General features: G+C 40.2%; 3 protein-coding genes across 3 annotated transcripts; all 3 read right to left on the reverse strand.

Annotated features, from left to right (window-relative positions):
• Positions 1-575: 575 nt before the first annotated feature.
• Positions 576-8,363, reverse strand: si:ch211-181l5.2 (claudin-10). The gene is made up of 5 exons (XM_017712921.2): positions 7,913-8,363; positions 7,588-7,749; positions 7,418-7,499; positions 1,156-1,263; positions 576-1,008 (listed from the first exon to the last, which is right to left on the reverse strand). Exons 1-5 carry the CDS (start codon positions 8,139-8,141, stop codon positions 765-767), a joined length of 825 nt encoding a protein of 274 aa, XP_017568410.1. The 5' UTR covers positions 8,142-8,363; the 3' UTR covers positions 576-764.
• A 7,283-nt stretch (positions 8,364-15,646) lies between these two features.
• Positions 15,647-18,808, reverse strand: si:busm1-52i16.2 (claudin-10). Its single transcript, XM_017712922.2, has 5 exons — positions 18,577-18,808; positions 17,915-18,076; positions 17,741-17,819; positions 16,737-16,847; positions 15,647-16,448 (listed from the first exon to the last, which is right to left on the reverse strand). Exons 1-5 carry the CDS (start codon positions 18,806-18,808, stop codon positions 16,241-16,243), a joined length of 792 nt encoding a protein of 263 aa, XP_017568411.1. The 3' UTR covers positions 15,647-16,240.
• A 3,398-nt stretch (positions 18,809-22,206) lies between these two features.
• Positions 22,207-25,745, reverse strand: cldn10a (claudin 10a). Its single transcript, XM_017712855.1, has 5 exons — positions 25,520-25,745; positions 24,782-24,943; positions 24,480-24,561; positions 24,276-24,380; positions 22,207-22,333 (listed from the first exon to the last, which is right to left on the reverse strand). The coding sequence occupies exons 1-5, from the start codon at positions 25,737-25,739 to the stop codon at positions 22,207-22,209; spliced, it is 696 nt and encodes a 231-aa protein (XP_017568344.1). The 5' UTR covers positions 25,740-25,745.
• Positions 25,746-26,237: the final 492 nt, after the last annotated feature.

Genomic DNA, 26,237 nt, shown 5'->3' on the forward strand with positions numbered 1-26,237 from the left:
CAAAAGATGTCTGAAACCAAAAAAACAGGTCAAAAACAGGTCCAGCCCACTGGGAGCTGCTCCAAAGAGCACGGTCAGTACTTTAACTTTAGTTGGACAGTAGGTAAGGCCCATCTAAACCTTCATTGACTGAAAGAGAAGTTCTGTTTTGACTCGAGGTGCCATTCTTGGCTTTTTTAAAGCTTCCATTCTTTCCAGGAGACTTGCTTTCAGCTTTTCAAAAAATTCTGTGCCACACCACCAAAAGTCAGTCTTACAAATTGGTTGCATTTTCTGTTTATTCTGCTCCAAAAAATCCCAAACAAATTCAGGGACGTTGAGGTGTCGACTCTCTCTTTGTTCAGAGAACAGCAGCAGCTTTTCTTCCTGTCTACTCCCAGCAACAGCTTAATTTTCTCCTCTTTCTCCAAGATGAAAGCTTTAAGTACTGTTTATAAGACTGTCTTGGTGGTCTACCAGGTCTTGCTAGGTTCTTAGGAGTCCATTTTCTTTTCAGATTTTTAAAACTTTTTTTTCTTTTTGCACATTTTCCTTCGACCTTTCCTTTATTTATGCAAGTGGATTATTTCATATCCACTCTCCTCAGAAACATCTCCAGAAAAGTTAATAACTTCATCTTCATGGCTGCTTTGAAACTGAATAAATAGGGGGTGGTCTCTGACTTTTGTGTATATCCATGTATAACATACTGGCAAGATGCTTTTATGACTCATAAACCACTTTTATCAGGCTTTGACGATGTGCAGATATTCTAGCACATAGAATCACACATATGAATCCATATTCAGGCGTACGGAGGCTCCAGTCGTCCTGATAGTGTGGGCTCTGTGTGTCCTTTGAGTTCGGGTTGCCTGGCTCTCCCTGCCTAACTGGGATACGGGGGGCATGATGACTGTAGTGGGCTTGGAGATAGGCATCATATAGGTCCTTCTGGTTTGGGTTGTCACATAGCTCCTTCTGGATTGAGATGTCATATAACTTTCCGTTGATTGCTGTCTCTTGTTAGAACTGAGGAAAGGATAGCATTATGGATTGTTTTTGTCATATATGGAGTCATCAAGCACATCTGTTTTATTCTTATTATTTGCTACAATTTTAGCCTGTGAAATACTGTACATATACTGTTCAGTGACTGTGGAGTAATGCGGGCCTTACCTGGAACGGAGTCCCTCTTTTCCAGAGATGTAACACATAACAGCACTTCCAGCAATAATCAGGGATGATCCTCCCCAGCCTATGAAGATCGCTGCACCTATTTCAAATCTGAAGAATGAGCAACAAAATAATACCATTTATTACCATTAATGTTTCTCTCAAACCAAAAACTCTGATGTGTTACAAGTGTAGGCAACACCAAACAGTACAGTACAGCACGGTATACTTGTATTCCAAAGCCAGAACTATTCGTACCCTGGTTGAGTACTTGAGTGTCTGTTTCCTAATGTACAGAACCATAATGGTGGAGTTCTCTTTAGCTTGCGAGCTCACATGTGAATCTAGCGTTAGTAGTGATTACAAACAGAGGTAGCAGCAGTGGAGGAGCTTCAAGGTCGGAGTTGGCTAGTGGGTAATATTGGCTATAGCTTTGGGATTTTTTTGACGAGTCAGTAATTTGTACCATAACTAACTCCAGCATTAAGTGATTGGAATCCAGCGAGAAAGGAAACCAAAAGAAACCCAATACATTTTTGTCCTGTGTGCATTTCTCTTCCAAAGATTACTGGAGCGTCTGAATCACAACGTCGAAAAAGAGTCAAAATACTAATATTGCTACATGCAAGCTAATGCTACTGCACAGCAGTTTCATGTGACTGACATCCCGGATGGTAAGGCTTATAACAATGTCCTCCCGCAGTGCGTATTTATAGGTATGCCCATAAATAAAACCTCTTGGTAAGACATTTTGATGGCCAAAAACTCCTTACCAAAAATTCTACCAGTGTTAAAACTATGGCTGAATTTAGCTTCTTTACGCCAGCTTCTTGTTCAGATTTTCCTGTTCCACCTTAAATTGGGGTAGCCGTTGTGATTAGCTGAAACGATGATAACTAAGGTAAAATATTACTCCTAAGTATATTCCTAAGTACTCCTAAAATAAGTCCTCCCTTTAGAACTCCACTTGAGTATCATCATTTTTGTAGCAAGCCTCTTGCTTCGTTAACTCATTTTAGGTAAAAATACTCCAGTGTCACTCTTGATAAACCAATCTTTTAATACAATGTCATTAATTAGTCCGACAGTGATGTCTATTAAAGTTATACGCACAAAACACTGAAGGCTAACAGTTTCCATTAGGTAGAACCAAGTGGCTCTGAATTTTTTTTGCAAACAAGCAAAGTTTCAGTTTAAGATTTATTTTTTAGATTTATTTAGATAGATTTAGTTTTTATTTGCAACTTAGTTACAAGTTTAAGTTTAATAATAAATAATAATAAGTTACATTTATTTATTTACATGGCAGCGAGAGAGAAGGAAAGGCAGGAGTGTCAAGTTTAGAGTAAGGACTCTGAACATGGGGACAATGACTGGTGAAGGCAGAGAGCTTGCAGACATGATGGAGAGAAGGAAGGTAGATATTCTGTGTGTTCAGGAGACCAGATGGAAAGGAAGTAAGGCCAGGAACATTGGAGGTGGATTCGAACTGTTCTATCACGGTGTAGAGAGGAAGAGAAATGGAGTAGGGATAATCCTAAAGGAACAGCTTGGGAAAAGTGTTCTGGATGTAAAGAGAGTGTCAGACAGGATCATGAGCCTGAAGTTGGAGGTTGATGGTGTAATTTTGAATGTGGTCAGTTCATATGCACCACAGGTTGGTTGTCAGTTAGAGGAGAAAGAGGAATTTAGGAGTAAGATGGATGAAGTGGTAGATGGTGTCCCTAGAGAGGAGAGATTGGTGATTGGTGCAGACTTCAATGGACATGTTGGTGAAGGGAACAGAGGGGATGAAGAGGTGCTGTATGTATGGTGTGAAAGACAGAAATGCGGAAGGTCAGATGGTTGTAGATTTTGCTAAGAGAATGGAAATGGCTGTGGTGAACACATTTTCAGAAGAGGGAAGAACACAGGGTGACATACAAGAGTGGAGGGAGGTGCACACAGGTGGATTATATCCTTAGCAGAAGATGCCACCTAAAGGAGATTGGAGATTGTAAAGTGGTACCAGGGGAAAGTGTATCAAGGCAGCATAGGGTGGTTGTCTGTAGAATGAGGTTAGAAACAAAGAAGAGGAAGAGAGTGAAGACAGAGCCAAAGATTAGATGGTGGAAGCTGAAGGAGGAGGATGGTTGCAGGCAGTTCAGGGAAAAATTGCAACAGGCCCTTGGGGGCAGTGAGGAGCTACCTGAGGACTGGGAAACTACAGCTAAGGTGGTGAGAGAAACTGGCAAGAATGTGTTGGGTGTTTCGTCTGGTCAGAGGAAAGAAGACAAGGAAAGTTGGTGGTGGAATGAGGAAGTCCAGGAGAGTATTCAGAAGAAGAAGGCAGCTAAGAAAAAGTGGGATAACCAGAGAGATGAAGGAAGTAGGCAGGAGTGCTGTGAGGCTAGTCGCATAGCGAAAAGAATGGTGGCAAAGGCAAAGGCTCAGGCCTATGATGAGCTGTATGAGAGGCTGGACAGTAAAGAAGGAGTAAAGGACTTGTATCGTTTGGCTAAACAGAGAGATAGAGCTGGAAAGGATGTACAGCAGGTTAGGCTGATAAAGGATAAAGAGGGAAATGTACTAGTGAGTGAACAGAGAGTGATGAGTAGATGGAAGGAGTACTTTGAAGAACTAATGAATGAGGTAAACGAGAGAGAGAGGAGGACAACGGCGGGAGAGATAGTGGATCAGGAAGTGCAGAGAATTAGTAAGGTGGAAGTGAGGGCAGCTTTAAAAAGGATGAATAATGGAAAGGCAGTTGGTCCAGATGACATACCTGTGGAGGTATGGAGATGTTTAGGAGAGAAGGCAGTGGACTTTTTAACCAGGTTGTTTAACAAAATCCTGGAGAGTGAGAGGATGCCTGAGTGGAGAAGCAGTGTACTGGTCCCCATTTTTAAGAACAAGGGTGATGTGCAGAGCTGCAGTAACTACAGAGGTATAAAGTTGATGAGCCACACCATGAAGGTATGGGAAAGAGTTGTTGAAGCAAGGCGAAGGCGAGAGGTCCAGATCAGTGAGCAGCAGTTTGGTTTCAGTACCACAGATGCAATTTTTGTGTTGAGAGTGTTGGTAGAGAAGTACAGAGAAGGTCAGAAGGAGCTGCATTGTGTCTTTGTGGATCTAGAGAAGGCAGATGATAGGGTGCCAAGAGAGGAACTGTGGTACTGTATGAGGAAATCAGGTGTAGCTGAAAAGTATGTTAGGGTGGTGCAGGACATGTATGAGGATAGTGAGACAGTGGTGAGGTGTGCAGTTGGAGTGAATAATGGTTTCAAGGTGAAGGTGGGGTTACATCAGGGATCAGCTTTGAGCCCCTTCTTGTTTGCAATGGTGATGGACAGGTCGACAGATGAGGTCAGGCAGGAGGCTCCATGGACCATGATGTTTGCAGATGACATTGTAATCTGTGGTGAGAGTAGAGAGCAGGTGGAAGAGAATCTGGAGAGGTGGAGGTTTGCACTGGAGAGGAGAGGAATGAAGGTCAGTAGAGACAAGACGGAATACACGTGTGTGAATGAGAGGGAGGCAGGTGGAAAGGTGAAGATGCAAGGAGTAGAGGTCGTAAAGGTGGATGACTTCAAATATCTTGGGTCAACCATCCAGAGCAATGGACAGTGTAGAAAAGAGGTGAAGAAGAGGGTGCAGGCAGGATGGAGTGGGTGGAGACGGATGTCAGGGCTGATGTGTGACAGAAGGATAGCAGCAAGAGTGAAAGGGAAGGTTTACAAGACAGCAGTGCGTCCTGCTATGATGTCTGGTTTGGAGACTGTGGCTCTGTCTAAAAGACAGGAGGCTCAGCTGGAGGTGGCGGAGATGAAGATGCTGAGATTTTCGTTGGGAGTGACCAGGCTGGACAAAATTAGAAATGAGCAGATCAGAGGGACAGTGAAGGTGGAGCAGTTTGGAGCCAGAGAAGGCCAGGTTGAGATGGTTTGGGCATGTGTTGAGGAGGAATAGTGGATATATTGGGCAAAGAATGTTGGAGATGGAGCTGCCGGGTAGAAGGAGAAGAGGTAGACCTCAGAGAAGGTTTATGGATGTAGTGAAGGTGGACATGGAGATGGTTGGTGTGAAAGTAGAGGAGGCAGTGGATAGGGCAAGATGGAGGCAGATGATCCGCTGTGGCGACCCCTAAAGGGAGCAGCCGAAAGAAGAAGAATTTAGCACCTTTCACAAACCCAAGGTCGCTTCACATGGCATGGGCCAAAAAAAAAAGCAGTGGAGGAGGAAGAAAGTTTAATTAAAACTAGCTTTAAACACAAGATCACAAAATAGTTTTCCTTTGCTATATTGCATCTGTAGGCCTCTGTTCATAAACATAAACCAGCCCAAACTCATTTACTATAAAATGAAATGGTGTTTGTAGAAATTCAGAAAAAAGCCGCGTCAGTCTCGACTGCATATGTGGACATATTTCTATATTGAGCTCTATTTACACAAAGTTAGGTTAGTTCATCATTTATGTTGAACAGACTCTCCCAAAGTTTTACGCTGCTGCGCTGACGTTGAACCGCGTGCTGCACTGGGTCGGTATGACCAACAGGTCAAAACCAGCTCTAAACAAAGTGACCGCTGGGCCCTGATTGGTGCTCTGGCTTTGCGCTTCTTTCGTTTTGACATGTTACGTTTTTATGCACACAGAAACTTAAAGGAACAGATTTTGCATAATATAGTGGAGTAAACAGTAAGATATTTGACTATGAAATGTAGTGGAGTGAAAGTAAGAAGTCACCCAAAATGGAAAAACTTCAGTAAAGTACAGATGCATGAAAAAACTACTAAAGTACAGCAATGAATTACGTTTACTTAGTTACTGTCCACCATTGAGTATCTGATGAAGAAAAGATAACTGCATCATAACTTAACAATAAACCTATTTATTTTAAGTTGAGGGTGTTGAGATTTCTATCAGCATGTACATGAATGATGCTAAATCATGCTAAATTAATTTTAACTTTTTCCCATTTGAATTTTTAATATAATTTACATCAGCATGTGTCATACTGCACTATAATGAGGCAACAGATGACAATATTAGAAAGGGAAAGTTTGTGAACAAACTTGAAATTGACTTGAAAAAGCCAGTTAATTGCATTAAAACGTTGGAATGGTGGAAGACTGTTGATGGTTGTTAAAGTGTTGCTAAAATGTTGCTAGGTGGTTGCTACAGTATCCAAGTTGAATGGTAAGGTGTTGCTAGGTGCTGCCTTAACTATTATAACCCTTAAATTCACTGCCACATTAAATGTATTGGTTTCTTAAATACAGTGGCACCTTAAATTTACTGATACCTTACATACAGTTCCACGTTAAATTCACTGATACCTCAAATTCACTGCTACCTTAAATGTAGTTCCACCTTAAATTCACTTATACCTTAAATTCAACGCGGCCTGAATGTCGCAATGAGAACACATAGTGAGCATAAGATGGTTGATAAAACGTTATTATTGCATTAGATGTTTTTTGCAAGTTTAAGAACAGTATTAGGCTGCTTTGGGGTTCAGAAAGGGCCTCTCAACACACTTTCTCTCTTTGCACCACAACCTTTTATCTGTTTTAGAGAAGTTCCCAAAGCTCCTGTTGTGAAGGGAAGCAATTCAACCATCTGTATTGCGAACCCAGTGCACAGCCATACACTTTAAAAACCTACAACGAAAAATAAATAAAAACTCCTTTCTAAAACAAGCACATGCAGCTGCAGATGAAATGATGGTGTTGAGTTCCATGTTTAGAAATGAATGCAGTGGAGCTACTGACACCTGACACAAGCAATTTTGGTGCAGCACAGTGTAAACATTTTGTCACAGGAAAGGGACAGATGGAAATATATGGAAAGCATGTCAGGAGGGAGGGGTTTCTGATATAGTCTCCTAAAGTTAATTTTCATAACTCCTCAGTTTTCCCCTTATTCCAAATGTACTTGATCAGCCAAGATGTGTTGGTGTTTGAAGTTTGCTATTTGTTTTTTCAGCTTTAAGGTTAATGTAGCTAACAAGTAATGGAAGCTTATCGCCACCAGTTTAGCATCATGTAAACGGCATGACTTGCACACCTGCCTCAAACCATATTGAGTTGTTATGTAATCTCTTCTATTTAATATATGGAGAGCTAACTCAAGAAGCAAATTTCATACACCAAAAACGCTTAACTGATTTTTGACTGAACCATTGCATTAAGGCGCAGCTCAGGAGATAATGAAAAGATCAACAACCAGCTTGTCTGAAATTGAGCACTGATACAAGACCAGATGAAAACTGTGGAAATCACTTACTTCTGTGGCTTGTAATTTGGATCCACAAATTGTGCCCGTGTTCGTTGCCCCCACCAGGAGTACAGTATCATACCACTGAACCCTGTTGTATAAAAAGCATTATAATTATAATATGTATATATTTCACAGTGAAGTAAGCAAAAACCAAAATGAATTGAGGGGCATTGCACCTGATGCCAGGTACGTGAGGGCAGCTGCAAATGTTATCCTGGCATTGACAAGTTCAGAGCCTCCAATCTTGGTGCACTTCATTCCAATCAAGGCGAGCACAGCCCCCCAAAAGCCCAGGATTACAGAGACGATGGCCAGGGCACGGCACACGTGCAAGAAAACTTAGAGAAACATGCGGTGCTTAATTAATAATGCTGCACAATGCAAATTCTTTGAAGTCACTAAACTTTACAACATATTTTCACAACTCATCGTATACTTTATTACCAAAGCAACATTCCACCTTATGTCTATTTTTGAAGAATTTTTGCTAATAACCTTTACCTGGCAGATCCATCATGGAGGGATAATACTTGCAATCGGACACACCAGTGGTGTCGGAGACACAGTCCATCCACAGATTGGAAAAGTAGTTGACTGTGCTGAGGACGGCTTCTCCTATCTCTGAGAAATTCCAGTATTCAGTGGCCAGAGTAGAACAGTTCAGGATCCAGCCACAAAGACAACAAATAAAGCAACCAATCTCCATATACATAATTACAGTGCGTTTCATGTTTCAGGCTTTGCAGGGAGCGATAGAAAAAAATATCCCAATTAAAAATGACAAGAAATGTGCAAAAATTGCCACCAAAGCTGAAGTCAGTATGAAAATAAAAACACAGAGGTGTTCAATTTGAATCTGGAAGACAAAATCGCCTTCTAAACCTCTTTGCCTTCTCCTCATTGTCTTCTGTGGTTTTGCCCAGTAAGCAGCTTCTCATGCCTCAGGGTTCAGGTAACCACAACTAAGACCTTCTAATGGGGGCAGTTTCTCTAATTACCATTTCTCTCTGAACAAAGGACATTACCCATATTAAACAGGCTGCCATAAGGGCTAGAGGAGGGACCAAGGAGGGACTAAGGTTCTCCCTCTTCTCTTTTCCCAGGCCCTCAGCGTAAAAAAAAAATCTCATGAAGATTATTATCTCCATGGGAGTGGAGCAGGATTCAAAAAAGGCAATATCCCTCTGCATACTGAATCCATTGTAGCACACAGCCCCATTAGACTGCAAGCAGCACATGACACGTGCCAAGACATCTTTTCTTTCATTAGACCAAAAGTCACATTTTAATCGTTTAGTTAGCAAACTTTGGACAGCAGACATATCTTGGCTGGTCAACTAAGAGAAATATTTTTTTGGCCAAGCCATTTCACTGCTAAGACCGTGTGCCCTCAGGGAATAATTGTTTAGATTAGCAGGGTGGGACCTCCCTATGTCTGGAGTAATGTCGATATGATGCTGTTTATGTCTAAGCAGCACTGTCAGTAATACCAGCAGCAAGAGAGGGGGCAAGACTATTGAGCTGTTCTCTGAAAAGATTAGAGCACATGAATATGTAGCATATAAATAAGTATTTTAAATGGGGATTTTAATAATAATTTCAAGTTAAACTGTGGATAAAGTTTCATTACAGGTTTGACTGTATGACCACACAGCAATGCAGGCAAGATCACATGAATATCACTGCACAGACAGTTTCTCAGCACTGCAAGCATGTGTGGCTATAAAGAAAATCCACCAGTGTTTAAAAAGTCTGTATAATTGCTTAGAGTGGTAAACAGTCATTCTGACTGGTTTGGTGCAAAACGCTCCATTCTAGAGAAACTTAGTGTCAGAAATGTTCACAGCAGTATTGATAGGAACCAAATGTCTGAAGAGTTTAATGCCTCTAAAAGCTACAGTTATAAATGTGCTGCCTGACATCTGATGCATTGTGTTACGGAAGATTTGAGATAAGATTTATTCGTGGCAGAGAGGTATGTGCATTTATTATATGGTTATAAGGCAAAATAAGGAAAACATATTTCTTTGAATTTACCACTATTTCACCATCATCAGCATTACATATACCTCCAAAGACCTGTGTTTATTCACTGGTCATTTTGGTGGATGTGAGTGGAATTCCCCTTCAAACCAGTATTGCACAGCTTCTGCCAGTATAAATTACACCAGGATCTTCATGAAATTAAGACAGCGATATATATATATATATAAATATCTTCATAATGATTTAGAGCTATATCATTAGTTTGCAATCATTTAATGTTGACTTAAAAACTAATACCTCATCATTCAGTGTTTGTCATATGAACATTTTAATGTTAAAACAAAATAAAAATAGACCGCTTCCTTTATCAGGACAGTTATCCAAAGCATACCAACAAGAATATACAAAATTGTATTTACAGAATCAAGCTCTTGCAGTAGCCAAACCAGTCCCCTGACTCACATTCCATGGAAATTTTTAAGGTAAACTGAAGAGGAGATTCCACAAGTGAGGACCAAGGATTATAAAGCATCAATGGACAGAAATGGATCTGAGATAATTATCCAGATTTTGTCTGGATAAATGGTCTCAGATCCATTTCTGTCTGTTCCCTGTCCTCATCCGGCTTCATAGTAATGTACTGAGTGCTAATATGTTGAGAACAGGATGGTGCACAAAGTACTAAATGCAGCGTTGCCTGTTTTATCGTGAGGCTCCTGTCACTACATGTAAGGCCCACCAGAAACCACAAGGGGGCACCTTGTCAGGAACCAGTGCAGAACAGAGAAGCACCTTCTCATCTTTCGGTAGCTTCAGTTTACATATTGGACATAAGAATCAGTTCAGATGTTGTAAGATAAGAAAGGAGTGGTCAGACAGTGATGATGGAGAGATTTATGGGAATGTAATGGAAGTCTTTATTTTCTTCAGCAGAAACCATTTGATCTTCATTTTTTTTGTTTAACCATCATTAAGATCCTTAGAGCAATGTTCCAATATCCAGTGTAAAGCCTTCTTAAAAGAGTAAGAGGTTGTTACTACAGCCAAAAGGTGGGACTAACTCCCTATTATTACCTTTGATCTTGGAATGAGCTGAATGAGCAAATTTAAAAATTAGTTTTTCCTTCTTTTAGTTTTTAATATTTCCAGATGTGAATCTAATTTTGACCTTTAGAGACCAAAAACAGTAAGGTAAAAGACCATAATACTATAGCATGGATAATCTTTATCTTGATCTTATTAGGTATCTTATTGATCTATTAGGTTCTTCCTCTGGTCAGCCAGTTTTCTTCTATTATTGAAGTATTGATTGGTCTTTCAGACAGCTGGGATAGGCTCCAGCACCCCATGACCCAGGAGGGGAAGCGGCTTAGAAGACGTGTGTGTGTGTGTTTGGTCATTCAGTGCTGTGCATTATGTAATTGTTTCTAACATTTTGTCTTTGACTGTCACCGATGATCCAGCCTTAAAATGAACATGTAAATGCTACATGTTTAGCATTTGACTGATATGTCATTATCAAAGTGTGTTAATAATAGAAATAGAAAATATCATAACCACAGCATTAAATGTCATCTAGTGTATCCAGGACAACCAAAAGGTCTCAGTCTTTCTCATTTCTTGATGCCAGTGTCAAGATGCTTTTATGACTGTATCAAACCCTGAACCAACAGTCCAGCCTTTTTTTCAGTGTACTGCTTTGTGCACTCCAACATATGAGGTCATACATATCAATGCATATTCAGGCATAACAAGGCTCTGGTTGTTCTGTTAATGTGGGTCATACTGGTTTATCAGCATACCAGCATCCAAAACACAACATATGCTGATATTGCTGGTGACCAGCTATGCTGGTCTGTGCTGTTTTTCTGGCAAGGAACTGTTGGCAACCTGTTGGCAAACCAAAACATGTTAGCTTCTCCTAACCATAGTGTTTAACAACTAGCTACTATAATGTAAACTTAAAGAGAACCTCTCACTCCAAATCAGTTGACCAATGAGATACTTTTACTAAGACCTATCCACCCTTAAAATATGTCAAAATGAAATGAAAGATTTAATTAGAAAAGCAGGGATTGCAGATATAAGAGCAAAGAGTGGTACTAAAAGAGTAGAAAAGGGACTGAATATATATTTATAAAAAGAAAATTTAGTTTGCCCAAGAAAAAAGAATCTCTGTAATTTCCCCTACTTAGCAGTAGGAAAGACAAAGGAGATGTTTGCTTAAGTCTCTTACTGCTCAGACTTTTCTTCTAAGCAAACGTGTCCAGTGATCTTATAAGTGTTGTGTTAAGTGTTCTGAGGAGTTTGTGATAAAGTTATATGTTGTGTTTAGATAAGAAAGAAGAAAAAAGGAATTAAGTCTTTGCAGCCATAAAATATCAGTATTTGAGCAATGATATGTATATGGCTTGATACTTAATATTTTGCTTGTGGATTTCATTCGTTTTAAAAATAACTTCATAATTAACTCCAAAGAGCTAAAATATCCTGCATGCAGCATTAAATTTCAGTGAAATTCTGAAGAAAATCTTTTTGAATGAGTGTGTAAGGAATGAAAAGTATAATAAATAATATTTAAAAGGTACAATAAATATTATTACGAACAAAAGTAATAATATACACTGCTCAAAAAAATAAAGGGAACACTCAAATAACACATCCTAGATCTGAATGAATGAAATATTCTCATTGAAGACTTTGTTCTGTACAATGTTGAATGTGCTGACAACAAAATCACACAAAAATCAATGGAAATCAAATGTATTAACCAGTGGAGGCCTGGATTTGGAGTCACACACAAAATTAAAGTGGAAAAACACACGACAGGCTGATCCAACTTTGATGTGATGTCCTTAAAACAAGTCAAAATGAGGCTCAGTATTGTGTGTGACCTCCACGTGCCTGTATGACCTCCCTACAACGCCTGGGCAGCTCCTGATGAGGTGGTGGATGGTCTCCTGAGGGATCTCCTCCCAGACCTGGACTAAAGCATCTGCCAGCTCCTGGACAGTCTGTGGTGCAACGTGGTGTTGGTGGATGGAGCGAGACATGATGTTCCAGATGTGCTCAATCGGATTCAGGTCTGGGGAACGGGTGGGCCAGTCCATAGCTTCAGTGCCTTCATCTTGCAGGAACTGCTGACACACTCCAGCCACATGAGGTCTAGCATTGTCCGGCATTAGGAGGAACCCAGGGCCAACCGCACCAGCATATGGTCTCACAAGGGGTCTGAGGATCTCATCTCGGTACCTAATGGCAGTCAGGCTACCTCTGGCGAGCACATGGAGGGCTGAGCGGCCCTCCAAAGAAATGCCACCCCACACCATTACTGACCCACTGCCAAACCGGTCATGCTGAAGGATGTTGCAGGCAGCAGATTGCTCTCCACGGCGTCTCCAGACTCTGTCACGTCTGCCACATGTGCTCAGTGTGAACCTGCTTTCATCTGTGAAGAGCACAGGGCGCTAGTGGCGAATTTGCCAATCCTGGTGTTCTCTGGCAAATGCCAAGCGTCCTGCACGGTGTTGAGCTGTGAGCACAACCCCCATCTGTGGACGTCAGGCCCTCATACCATCCTCATGGAGTCGGTTTCTAACCGTTTGCAGACACATGCACATTTGTGGCCTGCTGGAGGTCATTCTGCAGGGCTCTGGCAGTGCTCCTCCTGTTCCTCCGTGCACAAAGGTGGAGGTAGCGGTCCTGCTGCTGGGTTGTCGCCCTCCTACGGCCTCCTCCACGTCTCCTGGTGTACTGGCCTGTCTCCTGGTAGCGGCTCCAGCCTCTGGACACTACGCTGACAGACACAGCAAACCTTCTTGCCACAGCTCGCATTGATGTGCCATCCTGGATGAGCTGCACTACCTGAGCCACTTGTGTGGGTTGGAGAGTCCGTCTCCTGCTACCACAAGTGTGAAAGCATCACATAAACATCAGCCAGAAAGCAGAAAGCTACTGAGAAGTGGTCTGTGGTCCCACCTGCAGAACCACTCCTTTATTGAGTGTGTCTTTCTAATCGCCAATAATTTCCACCTGTTGTCTGTTCCATTTGCACAACAGCTGTGAAATTGATTGTTAGTGTTGCTTCCTAAGTGGACAGTTTGATTTCACAGAAGTTTGATTTACTTGGAGTTATATTGTGTTGTTTAAGTGTTCCCTTTGTTTTTTTGAGCAGTGTATATTATTTGCTGTCTGTCTTCAACAGAAATGCTAAGAACATGTACTGTTGGAAAGCAGGCACTACCCTCCATATTGAGGTAGTTCTTCCAATCAGACACGCCAGTGGTGTCAGAGACACAGTCCGTCTACAGATTGGAATAGTTGGCTGTGGTTAAGGACGACATCTCCCACTTCAGAGAAATTCCAATACTCAGTGAGTTGTACACTGAAACTAGGCAGGCTTCTGTAGTTTTGCATAGTAAGCAGTTTTACGTCCTTAGAAGTGTTTGTAAACATAACTGACATTGAAATTCCAATGCGGGTAGTTTCGTACGTATGACTGCACTCGTGTACTGCATAGACAGGATCGTGCAGTTGCCACAAGTGCTGGAGGAGGGACCAAGGACAGACTCAAGATTCTTCCTGTCCTTCTTTCCTGTCGCCTCAGCTCTGTAAAAGAAACCAGTAGAAATGTTGAAGATCTTTATCTGCAAGAAAGTGCATCTTTTCAAAATGAAGAAGCTTAACTGACATGTTTCTAAGCAGGTGTGCCCACAGGGCCTTCATTTTATTTACGTCAGCAGAGTAGTATGGAGAGCTGTGAGGAGAGCTGCAGATATGATGCTATTTATGCCTAAGCAATAAGCAGCACTGTCAGAAATATCAGCATCAAATAAGGTTCAGCTGTCTAGTTTAAACTCTAAAAAAATGTAAATGATTTTGTTTTTGGTTTGGATATAGTGCTGTGCAAAAGTCAGAGACCACCCTTTATTTCTTTGAGGTACAGCCAAAATGGCCATTAAGTACAAGCTGTTCGTTTGACAGCATCAAGAAAAAAGCAGTGAATGTGTTCGCTTAACCATGTCCAAAGCTCTCCTGAAGGAAGTTCAGGATTATTTCTAGTTTTCTCCCAATTCCTAGCAGCAGTAGTTCAGCACTTAAATTAAATCAGGTCTGCTTGTGAAGGATTTGGACAAATCCGACAGGAGTGCAGGTGACATCTAAAGCCAAACTTCAAATAAGCTTACACAATATATATGTTCATTTTTATGAGATGGTTGTTCCTTTTTATTGTTTGTTTTTTTTGGAGTTTTTTTTGTAATTTAAGCTGGTTTTAAATAAATTTGCTTAGGTGTTTAAGACTTTTGCACAGTACTGTATGTTTAATATGAAATGATGCAGAAGCCTCAACAACGTCATATAACGTCTTTGCCTTTATGATTTTTGGGAGACTTGCATTCAGTTACATTTTATGCTTTTTATGGTCCAGGTAGTCCTAAACAGGAAGGATAGACAGAAACAATTATGTATTTTTCTGAAGCTTACAGATGCTGAATATACTCAGACGTTCCACTGCAGCTCTTTAGTTTTTGACCTGCTCCTGTTGTACATCTATTTTTTTCTTGGATTACCTTTATTTGGTTCATTATTTCCCCAATGTAACAATACTTTTCAGTGAGCAGACTGCTGCTGCTGTACTCACCTCCATAAAGGGTTCAGCATTTGTGTAGCTTTTTCATCTCGTACTTTTATTTTTACCCATACTGTAATTGTTTTTCATCACTGTTCATTATTGATTTCAGGCTATTACCACACAGCCATTCTTAATACTTACTGTGTGCAACAATATGAAAAAGTTTGAACATCCTCAATCAAATTATATATGTGTTAATAATAGGTTAACAGCACGTTAATGTCTACAGGAAATAAATTTGAATATGGCATTTTTTTCTGCTAATTTCCTCCACAACTCTTTATTTGATGAGCTTAAAAAAACACATAAAAAATAAAATGTGCCATAACTTTTGCAAAAGGCACATTTTATGTTTTATCTTTTTAATTAATACATTAAATTCAGAAAATAAACAGTAAATGTGCATTGAAATGTGCAGTGGTGTAAAGTGTACTTATTTTCACTTCAGCAAATCAGCAAAGCATGTAATTTGACCAAGGGTGCCAAATCAGGTGACCATAACCCCTGAAAACACATTAAGGTCTTGGTAGACATCTGAGCTGTTACACGAATCTGCACCACCTGTGTCAGTGCAGCTTATAGTCAGAACCTCAGTGATTCAGAGACACATTACAATCTGCAATATGGGAAATTAGTTTATTGGACAGACAATTCAATTTCCATCTGAGCAATACTTTGCCATCCATATGTAATTTGTTACTTGGACATGAAAAATAAAATAAAATAAAATACAGCTTCTTAATAAAACATTTCCTTCTAAAACAACAACAAATACAAGTGAAATAGACATGATGCACTGAGTTAGTTCAGCTTAGTTTGTTTAGCAGAATTTTGTCAATATAAACTGCAATATTCTCATGGTTTTGTTGTGAGATCCAATTGTTAACCAGTCTCAGGGCATCTAAATAGTAGTTGCTAAACCTTAAGAGATATGACTACTTGTGAACTATTGTTTACTATAATGTTTATCTCACTATATGGTCCACCAAAAACCAGAAGGGCTTGTTGTCAGCAGCCAGTGAATGATAGATGGGTAACAGGAATAACAGGCCATGGTCATAGTACAGTTCAAGCCATGAGTGTTTAAGAGAAATTCCTAATGCACAGATTTTGTCCAGGCATCATCCTCTGTCTGTCTTAATGCTGGACCTGGAAGACCTAGAAACCCTGATGGAACATCTCAAGTAAGAAAAATACAAATACAGAGCCCTCTACTCTGTTACTACGTTGAGAGGAACATCAGGTGCTAGAAGGGTTTGAGTCTTGTGTGAGATTTTGGACACAGTGGAAGGTGAATGTAAGCAGAGGTCAGACACAGTGGACACTTTGGATTTGCTGGAAAGTTCAGAAATGACAGAGAGGTTTGTGGGAGTGGAACGCAAGGTTTTGCTCTCTTCAGCATCCATCAGATATCGGGTACTGTAGAAACAGGTTTGATTAAGCATTAAAAGCACATAAATCACACAGAACTTATGAGTGAAACAAGCGGTCTTTCATCTATGCCTCAGGTACTGGAGGGTCACAGACTTGCGTAGTCTTGTTTTATTCCTGTTATAACACACTTCATTCAACTCAATACAATCTCAAGTTGGGCCAAGGATAATACTTATGTGTGTTGTACTGTGACTGTCTGGAAATGCAGTTGGATGCTTTTGACTAATAAGATGCTAAGAGAACGTAACGTAGTATCTCCAGATGTGAACTCACCTGTCCTCCAGAGACCAGAGCCTAAAAACTGAAACCAAGTAGAACAGCCCTCCAGTGATCTGAAATACACACCCAACCCATCCAAGGAACAATGGTGTTCCCAAGTCATACCTGACAATAAAAGGAAAAGAATACAGTTATGCTTTACTTGAACCCTGCTACATAACATTGACATAACCATACTATAAACATACCGTGTCATGGCAGGTGTCATATGGGGTCATGACAGTTTACATTGTGTAATAGCTATCATAACATATGTCATAATGTTTGATGGCATGAGGGCTAACTTGAGGGCACTTAGCAAAAATTTGCATCACATAAGCTGTCATGACATGACATTGTGGCATCTGTCATAACAGTTAACGATGTTGGTAACATAACAGTTGGTAACATTACATATCTTCATTTACTGTTATCCTGCTACTGTTATGTGTTACTGATAAAACACTGATGACAAAATGTTACATTTCCAATCAAATTAAAGCTATTATTTAAGTTTTGGGAATATGGAGAAGCTCAGAGGAACATTTTGTAACATCAGTTGTGATTCAGAAACCACTATGACCATGTTGAAGGAATATTTAAAGAGAACTTAGTCAAAACCGAGAAGGTAAGTGAATATTGTCATCATATATTCATCAGTATAATGTTGATTTTGCACTTGAGACATAAACATTAAGCTAGACATTCTTTTTAAAGTGTGTGTAACTGTGCGTGTAACATTAATATATGAAGACATATGACAAGTTCTGAAACACCTCTGACTTTTAAAGAAGTATTTTAGACTTTACTGAGTGACTTGCAGCTGTGCATGTTGTATGTTCATGATATAGAAATGCTATTTCTTTTTCATTTAACAAAAAAATCTTACATAGTGCAGCTTTAAGAGCCACCATAATATTACACTCTTAAGATTATCGTCTTAATGTTTTGGACATTTGGTAGGGACACACAGGCAACAATGTATAGCCAACATTTATTCTTAGAAGATCTGTACTTACTTCAGTTCGAAAGCAGGGTTGAAATATTCTGTAGAGACATGCCAAGCATAGACTGCATAGCCTGCCGCAGCCAACAAACCTTATAAAAGAGAAAAGCAACACAAATTTGACCTCTGAGGAGCTCGTGATCACAGTCTACAAATACAATGATGCACTAATTAATTACATTAGTACCGCTCGTGTTATGACAGAGGCTTCCAATGAACATGGCTCTGTTCTTCTCTTTCTCTTTGCCTCCAATGTAAGTGCATTCCATTCCCACCATGCTTAGAATGAACCCCAGCACACCAATGGCTACTCCGCTCATCAGCAGAGCTCTCACAATCTGTACATGATCTGCACACAGAAGAATTTTCACTTTGCAAATATTTTTTTTGGGATGTACCAAAGTGCCAAAATATGTCCAGTACAAAAAACATGATATATGGCCATATATGCTCCAATAACTGACAGAAGTGGACGTACATATATGTAATATGTGTTTACATTATATTTGAATGAAATGTTTACATGTCTATGTGACAACGAATATATACACTGATGATACAAATCTATATAGACTAAATATTATCATTCTTTTACATCAAAAGACAGTAATATTGCCTAAATTCATGACTGAATACATGTCAAAGCCTTATATGCATATTCAACATTTTTTTAGGTTTTTGTATCTGCATGTTTAAGTAGCAAATGTTAAGATATCATTACTTCATATTGCTGTTTTACATAGCATGAATGGGGACCCAAAATATTTGGTGCTCCATTTCTTCTTCAGGTACATTAGCATAGCAGTAATACATTGTGGAAGTATTACCAGACCCTCAGTTTGCACTTACATTCCACAGACCAGAGCACAGGGAAGTCGTAGCAGTTGGAGACAGCGTTAGAATCAGTGGAGCAGGCCCTCCACAGACTGGACCAATACCAGGCCACAGTGAAGACGGCGCTGCCGCCCTGGCCACCAGTAGCAGCTACTTTCCACCCCTCCATGGCTAAAGAGCAGGCGATGAAGGTCCAGCCCAACATGGTCTGAAGAAACCCCCAAATCTGCAGCGTGCGGATGTTCATCTTCAGCGCTGTCCTCTGCTGTAAGGTAGACTCAGAGTCTCACCCTGCTCCTTGTTTTTAGTCTCTATCACTACTATTTTCCCTTTATTCCTTTCTTTCCTGCCTTTCCTATTTGTCTACATTTCCAACCCTCCATGCACTTGTCTAGTTTTGACACTTTGACACAACTCTTTTAGTATGTAATTGGTCTTCATCTCACATGGTCAAAATGCTGCCTCAGTCCTTGTCAGGTCATCTTGCAAACCAGTATAAAGCACAACTGGCTTAAAGATAAGGTGTCCTCCTTATTCTCAGTGTGAGCATGTCTCAGTACACGTTCCCAGGGCCTCACTGATAAGAAATGCAAGGCATTGAGAATGCTTACGTGAGCATGTAGCTCATATTTCTGCTTCACTAAAATATTATCACAGATTTGAAAGCAGATTTGCCTTCAGTAGAATTAAATAGAGGTACCCCTTATGCCATTGGGTACCTCATGTCACCTTGTCTTGACTTTTTATTTAATTTTTCTATTTTAAAATGTTGTGAAAAGGTACAAATATGCAGTTATTGCAGTATCTTTAAAATGTATTCAAATATGCAGAGATTGTAGTATCTTTAAAATGTATTCAGGGTGTATAATTGGGCCATAAGACTATTGTTGCATCTTTGAGGCTACATTTACAGTTTGAACCAATGAACATTTACCTGTACAGTACATTTACAACAGTGTAGAGCAAAATAAAATATTATTTTTGTCAAACAATAGTTGAAATATGTTTTTGTTCTTCCTCTGTCACAGTATAACAAAAAACCATTACAACCATTCTCAACATACAGACATACAGCATCGGCCCTCGCAGGATTAAAATCATTGAGTGGGATTTCAGGAGGTTTTTTCTTAGCTATGGGCATCCTAAAGTATTGTCCTCTAGGTAGCTCAAGCTCCAGCTCAAACTCATTGCTTGGCTCATACACTACAACAAGGACCTTCCTAAGTGCAGTAGACTTTTACAATTCATAAAGCTGCTAATGATCCTGACAAACTTCATCTCTGACAAAAAGGGTTAATTGAGGTAGAATGCTAAAATCTGCAGTGCTGTGGGCCACCAGGGCTGAAGTCAACGTTGTGAGACACCACCTTGTCTTGCACAGTACACCTTAGCTTAGCCTTAGCATTATTGTTAGCTATCTAGGTAGTGGCACAGAAAATAAGACCAAAGTGGCATTTACTCAAGCACTTTATAGTTTCCTTATATAGCCATTGTCACGGTTTGGCTTTAAATTGCATAGTTTCAAAGTAAACATGTGGATCAGATGAAGAACAGGTCACTGAATAGGTCAAACCTTAAAGGAATTTCAAACACCAGAGTGGGGCTTTCATTCACTCCAAATTTTGCCTCAGGCTTTGAAACCTTATTACAGTAGTCATTTCATAAAAGTGTGTGTGTCTGTGTGTGTGTGTGTGTGTGTGTGTGTGTGTGTGTGTGTGTGTGTGTGTGTGTGTGTGTGTGTGTGTGTGTGTGTGTGTGTGTATCAGATTTAATTAGCACAAGGTTAGGAGTTTGGTGTGTGGGGGTCTATATTTATTAATATAGTAGTGTCCAGTGTTTGATGTTTTCAAATGAACTCCCTGTCAAGCCTAAACCTGCTCAAGGCTGAGAAGGTCATCCTTTGTCCTTAGAGGAAGATCAAAGAAGAGAAAGTCTCTGTCATGACTCATGACCTGTATCACCTTCAAGGGCGCATGATTGAGGGTCTTCCACAATCCCGCAGAAATGGTACAGAACCCAGAACCACAGTGCTGAATTTTTTTAATGCCAGAGCGTTAAAAAAACAAGAAACAAGACTAAAAGTCATGCTGATGACATTTAGATGATTTTGTTTACACTATTTGGCAATGATGTCAAACCCAGCACACAGAAAACTTGGTGAAACCTCTTTATTCTTTCTGATGATATCCTTTTTTTAGGATCCTATTTTTAGATCTTTTAGAAGTATCATGCTCCATCATGACTCCAAGCAGGATTGCATAACCTGTATGTAAACCATATTGTTAAAAATCTCAAATTGATCTTTAAATCGTGGTTTTAGTTCTTACAGTTAGATCATATTCATATTATGCATTCGTGCATCATGCTTCTTTTGTAAGTTTCCACTTTTTAAAATCTCCAGCAACTGCAGTAGACGGGTGTATAGTTTTAGCCTTTACACTGATAATGTATGCAGCCCCCTGGTGGTTATTTTTGCACATTGGAGGACAATTCCTGAAAGATTAATGCCAGCCTTTGTAGAATGCATTTTATGAAGCACTGTAGGTGCTAAACTTGGTGAAGAAGGATGTACTTCTTATCAATAAAAGAGTAATTGTACAGGGAAAAGGAACTTTTAGGTGGCTTTATTCATTTTTGCCATCCTCCCATTATCAGTTTGTGTGTGGTTTCGATTAATATTTCCGCACACTCTTAAGAATAATGGCTCATTCCAAGCCAAGCAAATGCAAAATACAACAAAACAGGTAATTACTGTGTGAACAAGAAATAATAGCAAAGCTAATATGCAGAACAACCACAATGCAGATTTCTTAAAGGTGTGTGAGCTTGATTATGCATGGCTGTTGCTAATGGCATTCCCTGATGTCCTTTCAAAACATAACCATCCTATTTAGACCGTCCAGTGTTCAGTCAGTTGCAGGCCTGTTTCAGCAGTATTATAGAGCTACTCCTAGTTCAGGCTGGCCTATATATAAAGAAATAGAAGTGCTTTATTAGATTTTGTCAGTAAATTCCACAAGACATCACATATCACTGAGATACCTAACGCATGTTTTACGCCTGGCTGGAACACGAAGTTGGACCACTGTTGCCAGTACAGAGGAACTCCAGAAATGTTTGAGGAACAGAGGTCAAGGTCTAGGGTTTCCATTGATCAGAAGGTGGAGACAGACATCAGGTCCTGAGGAAGTGACTTCCGATCCAATTTCCACATCTAGACAACATGTTCCACAAACGGTGGAGCGCAGCAGGAACCACCATCTAAAATGTCTGTCATCAATTCAGGTGGTTGTCAGGCCTCAGTTCAGCAAGGGGCACACCCATGAAAGATGTTCTCTGTTAATTCCTTCTAAATCATGTGTCTAGAAAGTTATTCCTGCTATGACATTGACCAGTTCTCAGAAATTGACCATCAAACAAAGACATACATATTATATGCACTATTTGTGACGGGTGGCATGAAATAAAGAACAATAATCTGAGGTATTTAATGCTGAATGAGAACATTAGATTATTACATTACTGAGAAAATTTGACATGCCCTAAGAACAGCAGTTGGACATCCATTATGCACATACAATATGACATACAATATGTCTCTTACCGGTAGAATGATTTTATTGTGATATTTCCCGTGGGAGTATTTCACACATAGGCGTTCCTCCCAAACTGTCTGGCAGAGCTGCTTTGATCAGCTGCATCTTTATGAGGACCAGGGCTCTTTTTGTTTTGAGTTGGTAAGAATGAAGTGGCTCCATTGTAGGAGTATTCCCTTTAAGAAACAGAGAGGTTTTTAAGCTTCTCAGAGATAGTTAGACTTAAGAATATGTTCTTGCTATGGCACTTACAATTTGTAAATAATTGTGTGTGGCCAATTTACGTTCATTTGTGTTCTGTCAGTCCATAGTCATCTGTGTATTGGCATTGTGTTGTCATGTCTTCTTCATCTACAGAGAAAGCTGTGTGAAGGGGGAGATCTCACTATCTCTAAAGCAGACAGGCTGAGAACCGCAGTCTTGTCTCCTCTTTCCTTCTGTTTCCATTTTATTTTAAAGCAGGGGTGTCAGAAGTGAGGGCCCAAAGGGTCACAGCTCTGCAACATTTTGTGTTCTGAACTTTCTGAATTCAACTCATAAAGGCCCTTTTACCCTCTTTCTGCAGGTCCCCTAGTGGCCATTCTGTCAGCTGAATCATGTTAACAAGGACACTGTTGGTTCTTTGACTATGACATGTTGTGCGTATGTGTCGAGCTGCTAGCGAGCAAGAGTGAGACACCGGTTCCATAAATTCAAGCTACTCTGTTTAATTTTATTCAATCATTTAACAATTTATTTTGCCACTTATTTTTAGATAAAAATCCATGCTGAAACGTTTATGTACTAAGTCATAGGTTTTGCTCTTTTCCGTCTCTGTCCTGAAAAAGCATACATTAAAAACACACTGTAAAAGTCCAGCTAATGGGATGGAAGACGACCAGCCAGAACCCAGCTGTAAATGTAAATGCTGATTTCTCAATTTGCATTACATAATACTGTGCCATCAGTATAAAACACAGTTAACAGTGAACTTTCTCATGCCAGTGTTGTCGTATGTTATGAGTACACATCGTAACTGCAATTTTCTCATCTAGGCCTAATCTCTCAGTGCCCTAATGACAGCTCTCACCCAAAACAAATCAAATGTCATCTTAAAAATATTCTTTTTTTGCTGATACTTTCTTTATGTAGACCTGCGTTCAATCTGGATAGGACCAAGCTTAAACAGGCCCACCCATGGCTGCAGCCCTGAAGAGACATTATCACAATCGCAAGTAGCAGAGCAGCGCAGTTTCCTCGTTAAAGGGGCAGCACAACTACAGCTGTCTTGATATTTAAAAAAAAATCAATTGCCATAATTAAAAAAATGTATTTAAATACAATAAAAAAGAGTTTTTGAAATTCTGACTTGCTTGCTCACCTACAAAGATGAAAGTAGAGTTTGCTTTCGGTTTCGTAAGCCATGCGCATTTTTATCAAAATATTCCATCTGTATTAGTGAAGAAAAAAAATGCAAGGGCAAAAACTGATCGATGTCCAAACATGAGGAAATTGCATTTAATGGTTACTGTAAAAAAAGGTTTAGAATTCCGCGAGGCAGATTTCTAAAATCTGCAGCGCTGTGGCCTGTCAGGGCTGCTGTCTGACCGTGTTATAAATGTGGGGTCACTGATTTTAAATGAGAACAGTTTTTGTAATGTTTGGCCAACCAATCAGGACAAGGATGTGTCTTAGTCTTGTGAGTCACCTCCTGTTCTGCTAAGCATACAGGGTGAAACTGTAGCCTACCCTTAGGATCAGTGCTAGTTAGCTACAAACCTGACTGGTAAAAAGAGAAAATAAAACCAAAATGGTCAGTTCTGCCATTACCTGTGACGGCTAACACTTTCAAACAAGCCAAGAAAAAATGGTGTGAAAACAAAAGTGGAACAGAACTGAAATAGTCTAGAGCAAATACAATAGTGAACATTGGTATGCTAATAATAGAGAGAGCTAAGGCAGCATGAAGGGGATCAGTAAACACTGAAGGCAGGGTGTGTATTTGCTTGGCTGCTGAGTTTCAAAAACTCTAGCTTCAGCTCACTTCTGCCAAAATCTATGAACCCAACTTTAAAGCAGCACATGCTGTGATCCCACTGAAATCTGCAACAATGCTGTACAACAGGCACCACACTCTACCTCATGCTGAAGCCTTCACTCATGGAGAAGCAGAAAATAAAGCCCCCCAGGATGCAGAGCACAGATCCTGCCCAGCCAATAAAGAGAGCAGCCCCCAGCTCAAACCTAGACATGGATAACATGAATTAGCAGCTGATAACTGGATGATGATAAATAGGCTCATTCAGACAACATTTGCTTTGGTGCCGTGGTGGAATCACCTACTTTTGTGCCACGAATAAAGGGTCAAAAAACTCAGAGGTGATTCTGTGTGCATATAATGAACATGTCGTCAATGAACAGACACCTGCAAAGAGAAAGGAAAGGGGAACGAGAGAAGCCAGAACTTGTTACACTTTCCAGTGAAAGGTATCAAGCTACAACACGCAGCTTGAAGAAGCTCCCCTTGTGTTTGCTTAACATTACTGGGACTTCATACACATATTTCCTTAATTCCCATAATATTGTATTCTTGGCAGATTCTTTAGAAACATAACAAACAATCAAGTAGTAAAAACATCATTTACCACTGAGGATAAAATGCAGTCCAGACAGGCAGGTTATTCTGGCCTTGGTGGTCTCGGAGCCCCCTATCTTTGTGCATTTCATCCCCACCAGGGCCAAAATGGCTCCAAAGAAACCCAGACACACAGCTGAGATCATGAGTCCACGGCACACCTGAATATAAGCTACAGGATCAGACAGACAAAGTGGCAGGAATTTACTTAAAGGAAAACAATTATATATATATAGGTTATGTTGCTGAGCTGTGAAATAATCTCAGAGTGCAGGTCAGAGCACTTCAGAAGGCAACGCTTGGTACTGTCAGTAGGTTTTCAGTTGTCAAGATATTACACAGCTACTAAGACTCGACTTTCTCTGCATACTTACGCATGACCTATTGCAATTTCTCTGATGTTCTAATCTAGTGTTAGTGGTACTTTAAGTGCATTTGGCACAATTTGCACAACCATGGCACAGGCCCTGTTGAAATGATGCAGTTAGCTAAGTAAGCACCTGGATAATTTGTGCCATGGCAGTACATGGCTTAAGCCAAAACCACATTAGAGCTATCTGATACCTCACTGCACTTTTCTCGTTACCAATCACAGTTGCCTGCTCTTTTTGAGAGGAAGTAAAAGACTAAAACCTGGGCTAATAAGGAAAAAACAGGATACATTCAGCGACCTGCCAGTGTTACTACAAGGGTACTACAAAGCATGCATATACTTTTTGGCAGCGCATGCACAAGAGCAATGACCAACCATCCAAAGCCAGCATGGAGGGAAAGTCCTTGCAGTTGGAGACTCCAGTGGAATCTGTAACACATGTTTTCCAGAGATTGGACCAAAAGGTTGCTGTAGTTATGACAGTTCCATCTACGGAGGACACTTTCCAGTGGTCAGTGGGCAGCGTGGAGGAGATTAGAACCCAGCCAGATATGGTAAGCAGAAAAGCAACAATCTCTGTTACCATGTTAGTCATTGTTCTCCAAGACCAAAAGCCAGGTCACCTGAAAGTATGAATGATGTTCCAGTCAGATCTCTGTAAGGAGAACAGTAGCCAGGAGTGGTCAAGAGAGCAGCATTTCCAATGTGTGGTTCTGAAGGGGATGTTCGGAATAGAGCTGCCTGGAGGTGGGTCTGGTTGCTTTATATACAACAGGGAGGGCTTTGTTTTTAGACCTTTTCAACGACTGACCAATAGCCTTTTGTATCCATATTAGCCATCTATGTCACCACAGCACAGTGGTGCACATACACACACACATATCACTCCACAAGAATGATTTGAGGCAAATGGCTAAGGCGTAAGAGGTCAGTAGGTGAGTACATCAGTGGTGGATGTTATTGGAAGTGCCTGAAATTTCTGTGCCTGCAGCGGATATTGGAGAAATGACTGTCCAGATAATAGTAACGAGACCATAGAGACAAGAAAACTGGCAATGTTCAACAAAAACAGAAAACATGCAAAAGAGAACAT

The sequence above is a fragment of the Pygocentrus nattereri genome, chromosome 30, assembly GCF_015220715.1.
Source record: "Pygocentrus nattereri isolate fPygNat1 chromosome 30, fPygNat1.pri, whole genome shotgun sequence".
Classification (NCBI taxonomy): domain Eukaryota; kingdom Metazoa; phylum Chordata; class Actinopteri; order Characiformes; family Serrasalmidae; genus Pygocentrus; species Pygocentrus nattereri.